Raw genomic sequence first — 12,927 nt, forward strand, 5'->3', positions numbered from 1 at the left:
TTTGCACTGACTTCATCAGACACACTTCCGTTAGAGCTAATACAACTACCTAGGTATGTGAAGTTTTCCACAATCTCCAGTGGTTCTCCTTGAATTGTAAGGGATATGTTCGCAGATGGCACGTTTTGAAGCAGGACTTTGCACTTTGAAGGTGCAAGGCGCATGCCAAATGGTGGTATGATGGCGGTCAGTTTATTCAACAGGGCTTGTGCTTCGCTATGGTCTTCAAAGATGAGGGCGATGTCATCTGCGTACTCTAGATCGACAAGGCCCTCGCCAGCAACAACTTGAACACCGGGGTTTTGAAAACCGTCCAGTGTTCGCCTCATTATTTCATCGATGACAAAGTTGAACAAGAATTAATGCATAATTCACCGTGCTTGAGTTTTGAATCCCAGTTTCAAAAAGACAGCACGCACCAATAGAAGGCGAATCTGGCGTGTGTACAAGAGCAGTCTGGTGTCCAGTTTGTTCTAGTGAAAGATGGACTGAGTGAACCGATTTGAAGCGTGTCCCTGAAGTGCCTGTAGCCGTGGCGGCGGAGTAGATATTGCAACTAATGGCAACGGGGAGTGAATGAAAGCCAGTTTATAAAGATGAGTCGATAGGATGTCGCCGGAACGGAACTAGGCGGGAGGCGCCAGTAGTGCCCGGTTTTTGCTTGCCCACCCTGCTGTACTTAAAGCGACCATCTGACGACGCAACGCGAAGGCCGGTGTAGCATAAGATTGTTAGCAAGTGTGTAGCGCATGGCTGTATGCGAAATGGAATACTGCTACGCCGTCGAAACCTTGAGGTCCACTAGGATCCTCAACCAAAGTCTTTGGCTCGAAGATTGGGACAGTCCGAGCAGCCAACACTTCTAGGGGACAAGTCGTCACCCACGTTATAACACCTAATTTGGAGGAGCAGGGGACAGTATTTGTTAGAGCTCTCAACTGGACGCAAATGCCCAAGTGTAATCCTGCATATCTCGAACATACCCGAAGCTAATACCTACTAAACCGTATCAAAGATCTTCGAGAGAAATGTAAAACTGCAAAACTCTGGGGCAATCGTACCGATGCTGCACAGTGAACCAGCAAACAGTTCAGCGTCGAATTTATCCAGCCTCAGTTCGGAGGTGACAGTATATTTTGGGGCTACTTCAGCCGGAAGTGCGTTCCATGTCAATTAGTACTTTGCCGCGCAGTAGGCGACTACACTAGTCGAATGACTGATGAGGTGGTCCCCAGGCCAGTTCCATTCTAAAAGGGAATAAGTGTCTGCATGTGTGTTAGGTGATTTCATTCATGAGGATAAGACCTCACTGTCGCCACATGAAAGAAAACGGACAGATACCCAAAACCAATATCCCCCTTCTGTAAACCCGAAAAACGGTGGTCCAAAACAAACCAAACAAACAGCATTTATGGTGGGGACGACGCCGTGGGTCGGGTTCTCACACAAGAATAACTAACTTACCCGTATTGTTGTAATCGACGATGTGGTCGATTTCGATTCCGATCGTTTTTTCTCCAGTTTATGCCTTTTATTACTTTGTTTCAGTGGACCGCTCCGGTGAGAAAACTCCATCTCGGTGTCGAAAACGTGCTGCGCCCAATAGCAAACAACGTCGGCAGTGGACGTGAAACAAGACGCCGTGAAGACTGGAATGCAACGTCCTGATTGGTTCGTTTCTCCAGCATTCAAGAGCTCCTCGGAGTCCATTGGCTCCTTTCGTGTCCATTAATGTAGTGGCCATGATCACGTTTCTTGCGCCGTCACCCTAATCCGGAATGGTTGAAAGCCGGGTGGCGGGAGTATGAACCGAAGACTTATGATTGACCCAAGGAGGCCGCTGGCTATTCGCATAATGAGTTTGATTTCTCGAAATCTACAGCAGTTTCAGACTTGCCGATTCATAGCGTAAAATGTCTATGTATGATGTATATGATCCTGTATTATTGAAAATCGTTTACCTTGCCGATTTGTTTAAGTAAGCGAATTCTCAAGGTCAATAAACACCATCGACTGTGATGAACTGCGAATTGTGGAAAACGTTGACTCACATAAAATAGACGTAACTTTCAGGCATTTTTCCACCGGAAAAAATTCCTCAACATTCTAAAACCTAAATGGCCTTTGGATATGCAAAATATGTGGGGGCACATTCGTGCAAACAAATTTTAGTCGATGATTCTTTGTTGCCAGTAAAAATTCCGTAGTGCACGTTAATTATTTTCTGAACGTCGTGCACGTTTGCTGACAAAAACCAGAGTTTTCCATTATAGGTTGCGAATTATGCTAGGAAGACCTCGAGGTTCATCGACTAGGAACATGGAATATACGTCAATCATAGCGGACAGCTGAACGAACCTAACCGACGCACACGACTGACGTGGGGCTAGGGGTACACGATGCCTAACTAACTAGACGCATAAAACCTACGTCGAGCATACCAGACAGTTGAACGAACCTAACCGACGCGCACGACTAACATGCGGCTAGGGGTACACGATGCCTAAGCGACTAGCGCACCCATCCATCTGTAATCGAGAGAAGGCTAAAAACGGATGTCCCTGAATGTTGAGATGTATTGGTCGTTTTTAAGTGTACATATGTCCTTTTGTTAGGCGCATTTTCTTCTTCATGAAGAGTGTTCATTTAGCCGTTTAAGTCCTGAAAAGAGAGGAAGATATAATTCAGGTTATCGAAATCTCACTATAAGGCGTGAGGCCGACAAACTGTTATAGATACTTACCCCAAAATTCACTGCGGCGACTATGCTGTCGTAGATGCCTGTTCACACAATGCCACCTTCAGCCGATGGGTCACATGAAATCATCTTCGTCTCCTTCCTCTAGCTGGCGCTCTACAGATTTGGTCGTAGTTGTCAAACTGACTCACGGCTGTCGAGTAGTTCCTCTCTGGACCCGAAAACACGGGGACACACAGACTTCCGGAACACACTGTGCTGGGACTCTGTGCTTCGGTCCAGGTCAACATCATAACACGCCCTGTTTGTGGACCGGGTGTAACGGTGGTACTACTGATCGGGAGGCACGCGAGTAGTATGCGTTGTTCGCAGAATTTCGCTTTGCTTCGACTGAAAAATGGAATTTTGTTGCGGAATTCGTGGGGCCACTTTGTAACATTTGCTTTCAATTGACCGACGAATGATTGGGGGCAATGAGTCTCCAGGAAGACTCGTTCGGGAGAAGATTCGTGTCGAGATTTTGTAACTAAGGTGCAGATAAGAGTTTTGCTTCCTTGTTTAATGGTTTGTAACCGGTCAGTTGGCATTTCCGAATGAATAACTCCTCAGTGAAGGCCTTCTAACTTTCGCGGATAGTAAGCACAACTTTGCGTTTTCTGGACGGCCTTACGAAGGCCGTCGAAAGCTGCCGGCTTTGGTTTGGGAACAAGTGCAACGTGTACGCAGCTCGACCACACCATGTTTGTTCCAACACTTTCATACGGTGGACGCGGCGGTCGCGGACCCAAGTGCCTCAAAACCAGAGAGCATGCACATGTCGTCATTCGACAGACCACGTTTAGAACGTAGGCGTCACCCTCCAGGATTTGCCGCCTGTCGCAGTGGTACGACGTATGCATCTCAAACTCCCGCACGAACCATTCGGATTGCCTGGACACCTTTTGAATGGCATGCTCTAACGTGTGGAAGTGATGCACCCGATCTTTAAGGCGGCCGTTCACATTCTCCAATCGGTTTTTGGTCACATTACCGAAATGAACCATTACGGACTGTGCGTGTATGGCCCATTTCCGGGTGATGTACAATCAGCGAGCTGAAAGATAGGAAATAAATCGCGAATCGTTTCGGCGCACAAGCTGTAGGTTTTATCGGAATCTGCGTGCCTGTAATACGATGAACATAAGACCTACTGTACAGCAATGTCTAGGCGAGCCGTGCGGTTAAATATGTACCGGTTGTTCGCAGAATGTGTCCATGACCAAAACTACATGGATATTAAATGATACATGCGTGCATCTTGATGGCTTTGCGGACATGAAAGTGGCAACGCATAACGCCACAGCCGAACACGACTCTTGCAGCACGCATTTGCGCCGTCAACTTGTCCATTACAAAGGTCTTAACCGGATACGTTTCGCCCATCATTTCTTTGAATAGGCCGAACAATTTACGCATGGGAGCAAACTGCTTGCTCTCTACGAACGCATACATGACTGGACGCCCGGTTCCCATGCCGTCCGTCATCAAGAATGTGTACAGTTTATATCTAAGTGCCGAATATTAGATGCTTCAAAAAACTTACCCAAGGCGGTTTCTTGAATGCGTTCCGTCTACATTTACTACATCTGGATAGCGTCGGAATAACGCTACCTGCTGCCATCAGGAGAAACATTTGTGGATATAGTGAACTTCCTCTGCCTGACACACAAGGACGCGTTCGGTCTCCCGAAGTTTTGCCAGGACCGAAGGCATATCATCTGCCACAATAAAACCCAAACATTCGGCGCCTACTCAACATAGCCGGTCAACACTTTCGGCGGTAGTTGTGTATATCCTTAGTGGTAAAAATCTTTCCGAATTCATCCGCCACAAACTGCCGCACCTCACATGACAGCGTTCGATATTACAGCAGGGCCTTGCATGTGCCCAACTCGTCTTCGGTTGGGCGTCGATTAACTGGAAGCCGATCGTACAAAAACTGACAGTTTGTGGCTGTGTTCAAGAAAAAGGAGGTCACCGCCAGTTGGTTCCTTTGCCCCCGTAGACAAAATCGCACTGGACAGCTGGTGCTTTGCGTACTTTTTATTAGAAAATACGCTCGGCTTACTAGCTTCTTCGGATTCCCCGGGCTTCCGTTAGTCTCTGAGGACGCCTGCTGCACTTGCACTACACCCATTCGTAACGCAAAATGGCGTTGGTGTTTCGATTACTAGATGAGCGTACAAATTCCACAAGGTTATCCTTCATTTAAGGTCTTCTCGAATGCCGTGAAGGATGAAAACGGTGCACCCACAAATTTCTCAACGAAAGCCACTTCCGAAGCCATAGCAGACAACAAAGTTATCTTCCATGTATTCATTTAAGGTCTTCTCAAATGCCGTGAAGGAACGAACGATTCTGAAGCCACCTCCAAAGCAATAGCACACAAAATTAAATGCTGAATTTGCGCCAATAATTTTCAAAAGAGTTTGATTAAAAGAAATCGCAAAAAATGACGGCAGGTGAGGGGGATTTTTAGAGCGAGCATATATGCTGAGAAGTGCAATATATTGGCGTTGAAGTTTTTATTTTGCCGGCAAGGGTTTTGCAGAAAAATGCATTGTGCCTCGAGCCGCTGGCCCAAGGAGGCCGCAGGCTATTGGCTCACCGAAATTGAGTTCGCCGAATCTATAGGGTTTCCGAAGTTGCTAATTTAATGGGGAGTTAGTCTAATCGATTTGCACCTTCCCGTGACATGTTGCACGTAGCATTTTGTTTAAGTGAGCTAAATGTCAAGCAGTGGTCGTTGGACTGGCACCTTCCTCTGAATGATGAAAAGTGCGTCCATGTGTCGTTTGGAGGGGATTCAGCGAATGCCTTTGTTATGCATGGTGAAAAGGGACCAGAAAACATCATGAGGATAGATGCCAAAAAAGATTTAGGCATCTGGGTCTCCTCAAACTTGTCCTTCGCACTACACCATGAGAAATCGGCCCAAAAGGCATTCGCCGTTTTACGGATGATCCGACGTACCTTCTCCCGTATTACTCGCATGGACTTCCAAATACTCTATGGGGCCTACGTCAGACCGCTCCTGGAGTACGCCAACCAAGTTGTCTACTCAGGACGTACGAAAGACGTTACCCTCATTGAGCGTGTCCAGCGGGCCGCCACGAGAATGGTTGCCGGCCTCAAGTCCGTGGACTACGAAACGCGTCTCGCGACGCTTGATCTCTTTCCCCTGGAGTACCGTCGCCTCCGAGGGGACCTAATTCTTACTTACGCCCTGTTTGAACAAAGCTTGGTAAACAGGTTTTTCATCGTTGGCCCAGCAAACACCCGGCGAGGACATAATAAGAAAATTTTCAAGCTCAGGGCACACACATTCATTAAACAAAACATTTTCATTTCGGTTAGTAGCTCCGTGGAATGACCTTCTTCCGACGGTTGTACACGCTCCTTCTCGAACCCAATTTAAAGCACTATTAGACATTTATTTATGCGAATCCTCGCGCTGGCGAGCATACTGCCCCGCGCTGAGAACATAAAGAGCAGTGCTACACCCTTTTTTCACTTGTGCCTTTCAGGTGAACGACAGCCACTGACCGACAAGAACAAAACCGACCCGGGAGACTTGGGCAAAAGCCTCGATCCTGTGTATCAATCCGTGAATCCGTGAATCATTGGGCATCGCCGATTTGCATTTCTTGCCCGTTCAGGCGACATAAAACACGAAATTGCACTTTAGAATATTTTCGCGTTCTTGAAGAATGAAATAATATCATAAGAGTATTTAATGCAGATGCCACTGTGTAGGATCTGTCGTAGGCGTTTGTTTGCTTTAGACACCTCAGATTTGACAAATGGGATATTTCTGTTCGACGAACCTGCTCACAAAACATTTTCCTCATGGATTCCATATTCCAATAAGTGGAATAAAGTTAGATTACAGCACAAACTTGCAGTGGCTGTGCGATGGCCATCTGTGGATGATCCGCTTTCCCAGATATGCATAACTAGCCTTTAGATTATATAGTGATGCGAGATATCTGTGGGCGTCTTTCCTATTAGAACTATGACCTTCTGTAGGTGGTGACCACCATAAAGTGGTCACCACGATGACGGTAGTCGTTGTCACCCACCTCGACTATCTATTGTAGCTGCTGGATCCGTGTCTATGCGCGACGCTGATTACGGTTCCCCACATATGCGCGGCAGCCCAGTCCAATGAGAAACGACGGCCCGTTGTACTCGTATATCTACTAGTTTTCACTCATCTCGAATACCTGTTGTAACTGCTAGGCCCGCATTTATGTGCAACGTTGATAATGAGACTGCACACAGTAACATAATCCGATGGTCAATGACGGTCTTTTATACCCTTAACTATACGCGATGCCGCTTGTCTTCGCTAGCTGCAGTAAACATCAGCGCAATATATATGCCGATCGGTAAAAATAAGGCCTTAGCTATGCGTGATAGCCACATCTGACAGCCTGTTATACTCACAACTGTACTCGAAGTCATCTGACTTGTCTATTTATCGTACCTGTTGAGTCAATTTCCTTGTGCATACATACATAATCTAATGGCGAACGATGGACCTAATACTCAAAACTGTACGTGATACCGCCTACCTTGAATACTTACTGAAACTCCTACACCAGTGCCTATATGCGACGCTGTTTAGTAGGCTTCAGCTATGTGAAGTGTCCTGATTCAACTGCCAACGATGGCCCATCATACCCATAAATTTGCGCGCTCTCACATCTCTCTGCTAATTATATCATCATGGAGAGCATGAAATCAGTGTAAAACACTGATCTTCACTGCCGTGCCTGCCTGCTACCTACAGTAAACACCAAGCCAGTATCTATGCGGGCCTATAGAAACCAGGTTTCAACTATGAGTGACATCTTAAAGACCAATATTTATGCCAACCGGTAAAGACAAGGACTCAACTATGGGTGATAGCCTAATCTGACAGCCTGTTATACTCACAACTGTACTCGAAGTCACCTAACTTGGCTATTTATCGTCAAACTCATAATTACTCGATGCCCTTTGTGTTTGCCACCTTCCGTGAACATCACAACTGTAGTCGAAGTAAACTACGGTGGCTACCTATAGTAACTGCCAGGCCCGTACGCATGCTCGTAGCTAACCATAGTACCGCGGCAACACATAATAGACTAACCCAATGATCAAAGGTGGTCATCACCTGTCAGAATGCAATCACCACCCACTTTGATAGCGCACTCCCAACTCCTACTCTTGATTGTACCCTCTCCACCACTCCCTCCATTACCCGAAACAATGAGCTGTCGCTCACCTCGACTACTTAGCGTAACTGCTATTCGCGACGCAGATAATGGGGCCTCACCTATGCACGGCAACGTAATACAATCGCCAACGGCGGCGCTCCATACTCATAACTCCATGCGTTGATGATGCGCCCGCCATGAATTTACGAAAACATCATTGGCGAATTGCATTTTATTCATTGGCATCACTGATACAAGCTTAATTGGTAGTCGCTCCATCTTTCATTTTCTTAAGTTTCAGTTCACGGGACAAGGAACCTGAAACGAACAACATTCAAGCGTTTGAATGTAATGGAATTTTAGTTGTTTGCTTACCTAGTGGTTCATAATTCCCGTTGCCAGGATGAGGGATAAATGTATAGTTGTTGCGAATTGCCATGGGTTCATTGATTCGGTAATTGAGGCCTTCGAGCTACAAACACACGAATTCCTCGTCATCACGGGATTCGGAAGCAAGGTCTACAAAGCGTATGCTAAGAAATTAGGCCTCAAATTACCTGATTAGCGGCGTACGTCCTCATCCGGGAAACCACACGTAGAACGTAAATGTCTCCCTCCCGGATTTCTCAGCGGTCACAGTAATAAGTGGTGTGCACTTCATATTCGCGCATTATCCATTCACTGTGATGAGCGACCTTCTGGACGGCATGCTCCAGGCTATCTGAGTAATGCACGCGCCTCTTCAAACGCCCGTTCGTGTTCTCCATGCGATTGTTGGCCACATTCCCTATTTGTACCAAACCACGTTGTGCATGAATGGCCCGCTTTCGAGTGATATGGAGCCAGGGTCAGTCAAATAAGAGACGAAACTGGGATCTGTTCTCCTCAGGAATTATAAATCGTGCCGAAATCTACACGATTGTTTGGTGCACAGTTACTCCGCTGCATTATCAAAGCGAGCCATGGGGTGGAATATGTGCCGACTGCGGTTGGAAATTGTCCGCAAAAGTTACACCAAAGTAATAAAACGTACGTGCTTCCGGATGGCTTGTCTTGCGTGAAAATTGCACAGCATTATCTTGCAACCGAATACAGCTTCGGCAGCCCGCATCTGCGAAGTCATCTTGTCCATGACGAACGTTTTGACTTCATAGTGTCAACCCATCATATCCTTGAATAAGCTGACAGTTTGCGCAATGGCGCAAAATGCTAGTTTTCGACAAAGGCATACATTACGGGTCGACCGACACCCATGCCATGCGTCACGAGGAATGTATAAAGCTTGTACCATAACAGCGAACGTCAGTGGCTCTAAATTTATTTACCCAAGACGGTTAGTACCGTGTGTAGCATCAACGTTTACAACGTCCGGGAAAAGTCTAAAGAATGCCATCTGCTACGTTCGAGAAAAGCACAGGTGACTATATCTGCCACCCTCCGATTCCACCAGCAGCACGCGACCGCACTCTCGAAACTTGGCTATGATGGATGACACGTCATCTAAGAAACCGACTAAAAGGTGACCAACGACCTACTTAACAATGGGGGTCGACATTTGACGCGATAGTTACGCAAATCCTTGATAATGAGTACCTTTCCAAAGTGGTCGGTAACGTACTGCCGAATCTCCGGTGACGAAGCACCATATTTCAAAAGGGTACAACACTCCTTTAATTCATCATTTGTCAGTCGCCGGTTGATATGGCGCCTGTCAAAAATAAACTTGCTGCGTGGATGGTTGTGCTCCAGGTAGTAGGAAGTAACCCTAAAACAGTCATGGTACCGGCGAACATGGAACCTTGCCGGACAATCAGTACGACCTGTGCTACCGCGTACACACAATCAACCATGAACTTACTAGTTGCGACGAATTCCCCGGTTTCGGCTTCGTCTGCAGGGATGTCTGCTGCAACGTTGGAAGGCTTTTTCATACAAAAGTGGCGAATTGATGCTCTTTTGGGAGTCTATGCGGACGAAAACATCGAAATGTTTCGCCTGGTACTCTCAAAGCGACTTGAAATGCGTTGGATGAGAAAAAACTTGGACGAGCTAAATTCCCCACAAAATCATCCTGCGCACTTACGTGCTCAGGGAAGTCGATTCATGCACAAGCCAAACTGAAGCAAATGGTTGGCTGGTCCTAGTCACGTGATCCATACCGAAACGTACAACCCCTGCATTCGAGACTCAGCTGCTTAAGAGAAATGTGCACCAATGGCGGCCCGTGACTTGGTGGCTGAGCGGGGTAATCCTGGGTAGCGTCCCTGGTGGCTTGCGGTTCAAGTCCGGGCGACATCGCTCGACACTTTTTCGACTTTCCCGGTTAACGTGTTGGTTCATAGGATGCTACTGCTTTTTCTGAGTCATATAGCACGAAAATATGGTACACCAAGATGAAAGCGACCTAACGTTCCGAGTGTGAAGTCTTAATTATGGTTACATACCCATGACTATAGTTAAGTTTGAACCGAGATTTCCCAAAATACAAATGTCGAGTTCCTCCAAAGCTTTAATTGGAAGAAATGATTTGGGTAGCCAGGAGAAGGTTGTGTGAAGAAAGGCAGTTCGATGGATACGTTAAGGTTCGTGGATACATTCTGTGATGTTGAGATTTTTTATTGTGTAAACGTCCTATGGCACGTATTTCACGCGAAGAAGCAGAGGTATCCTGCAATAAATTATTAAAATTGTTCATTTTAACAAAACTGCGGCCGTTTGCGAAGATCTCATACGCCGGAAAAATTACCATCAAATGTTATAACTCTATGCTAAGTTTTCCTCCTTCGAACCACGGTTTCAGAGAAATTTTGGGTGTGAGTCTAGCCGTCGGCTGAACCCAACGTGTCGTCGCACCCGCGAGATACTGCGCGGGCCAACTACGATTTCAAATCCTGAAGTCCTAATGCCAGTGCCCTTAAAATGGATGTAGACACTGCAAAGCAGTGGTCATTTGACTGGCACCTTCCCCTGAACGTCGTAAAGTGCGTCTATATGTCATGACTCAGCGATTGCCTTCGTTATGCATTGTGAGGAAGGACCAGAAAACATCATGGAGCTAGACGCCAGAAAGGATCTGGGTATCCGGGTCTCTTCAGACTTGTCTTTCTCACTGAACCATGAAAAACTGGCCCAAAAGACACCATTTTACGGATGATACGGCGCATACGACTAGCATGGACTTCCAAATACACTAGAGTGCCTACATCCGACCGCTCCTTGATTACGTCAAACAAGTTGTCTACTCAGAACCCACGAAAGAGCGTGTCCAGCGAGCCACTACGTAAATGATTGCCGAACTGAAATCCGTGGACTACGAAACGTGTCTCGCGGTGCTTGAACTTTTCCCCCTGGAGTATCGTTGCCCTTGAGGGGAACTAATTCTTACTTATGCCCTGTCCGACAAAGTTTGTCCAACAGGTTTTTCACCATAGACCCAGGAAACACACGGCGCAAACATGGTAAGAAGATTTCCAAGCTCAGAGCGCACATATTCGATGGACGATTTTTCTTCCCATTTCGGGTAATAGCCGCGTGAAATAACTTTCCTCAAACGGTTGTCCACAATCCTTCTAGAACCCAGTTGAAAGCACTATTAGACATTTATTTAAGCGAATCCTGACACTGACAAGCATACTGCCCTGCGTTGAGAAGACAAAGTGCAGTTATACACCCTTTTTTCATTTGTGCCTTCCAAATGACCGACAGCCACCAAACGACAAGAACAAAACCGACCCGAGAAACTTGAGGAAAAGCTTCGATCCTGTTTAGTAATCCGTGAAAAGCCTTCGATAGCCAATAAAATATTAATTTCGCGCCCACATTAACCTCGAGTTTGTTTAAACAACTTCTATTAAAACTGTATCCACATGTGGAGATTTTAAGGGCCCGAATATATACCAACAAGTTATGTTAAAGATTCTTCCTTCGGACTGCGGTTTCAAAGAAATTTCTGGTGTGAATCTAAGCCTTGGACTGCGTTGAATTCTATACCCCACAGGAAATCCCATTTCCCACGAGAAATTCTTTTTATCACATCCGACCGAATATACAGATGCTGTGTTTTCAATAAAGCTTCCGTAGAAAAATTTGCGGACTCCGAGTTTGAACGGCAAACAGTTGCACAAAGCACGGCGAACAATTAAAACTACGTTAACAAAGATGGACAGCTCTCCTACAATTGTCTAGTGAATTATTACAAACAGACGCAATTATGGATGGATTCCCTTTTGCAGCAACCCGTAGCTGACAGTTGAGCGTAGTTCAGTGGCACCGGAGGCTACCTAGACTTAACAATCAGGAGAAGCGAACATCGGTGACAAAAGCCCTGGGGCAACATGGCAGGAACTAAGCGTTAGTAACTGAACTCAAGAACTTTATTAACTGTTCAAGCTGTAGCTCACTGCCGTCACTGAATGTTGGGCACGATTCGGCAGAGTAGGTCGACTCAGTATTTTGCTGTGATTAAGTTGTATCCGCTTTTCCTCTCATGGCCTTGTGCAGTATAAATCCCTCAAATGAAGCGTTAGAGTTTCCGGTTGAACGTTTACCAGTAAAAATTTAGGGAGCCTTTGGCAGCTTGCTTGCTTCTCATTCACTTAAATAATTGTCTAAACACGTGCAAGCACAAAGAAGTTCCGGTCAGTCCATTGGTCAATCGGTCAGAAAAGTAATAAGCGCTGAGATACAACTAGCGTTCCCCATTTCGGTTCCCAATTCGTTCACTCACTTTCTTGTAACCCACTAGTTGCCCAGATGAAGATAGCTTCCTTATTTCTGAGCAGGTCATTCTGCTCCCTGATGCGTCGTGATAGTAATACTGTTTATTCCAGGATGGCAAGTATTAATCCGCGTGCATAGATCGAAATCGCACAGTTAGAATTGGAGCACGACTCATGAGTTTGAGGGCATGTTTTATCGCGCGGTAAAGTAGCAATATTACAGAGGGTGAGCATCATCCGTTGCCAATGAAATCTTGCCTGAAATGCA

General features: G+C 46.2%; 2 protein-coding genes across 2 annotated transcripts in view; one reads left to right on the top strand and one right to left on the bottom strand.

Annotated features, from left to right (window-relative positions):
* T265_11574 (hypothetical protein) overlaps positions 1-1,668 on the top strand; it is a gene marked incomplete at both ends in the record, with an annotated part of 8,913 nt that extends 7,245 nt beyond the window's left edge. Inside the window, one exon of the mRNA XM_009178260.1 lies at positions 1,549-1,668. Within this exon, the coding sequence (XP_009176524.1) occupies positions 1,549-1,668 (120 nt within the window). The remainder of the gene's footprint in view (positions 1-1,548) is intronic.
* Positions 1-1,710, bottom strand: part of T265_11572 (hypothetical protein) — a gene marked incomplete at both ends in the record, with an annotated part of 30,286 nt that extends 28,576 nt beyond the window's left edge. Inside the window, one exon of the mRNA XM_009178259.1 lies at positions 1,465-1,710. Within this exon, the coding sequence (XP_009176523.1) occupies positions 1,465-1,710 (246 nt within the window). The remainder of the gene's footprint in view (positions 1-1,464) is intronic.
* Positions 1,711-12,927: the final 11,217 nt, after the last annotated feature.

Source organism: Opisthorchis viverrini, assembly GCF_000715545.1.
Source record: "Opisthorchis viverrini unplaced genomic scaffold opera_v5_524, whole genome shotgun sequence".
In the NCBI taxonomy this organism is placed as follows: domain Eukaryota; kingdom Metazoa; phylum Platyhelminthes; class Trematoda; order Opisthorchiida; family Opisthorchiidae; genus Opisthorchis; species Opisthorchis viverrini.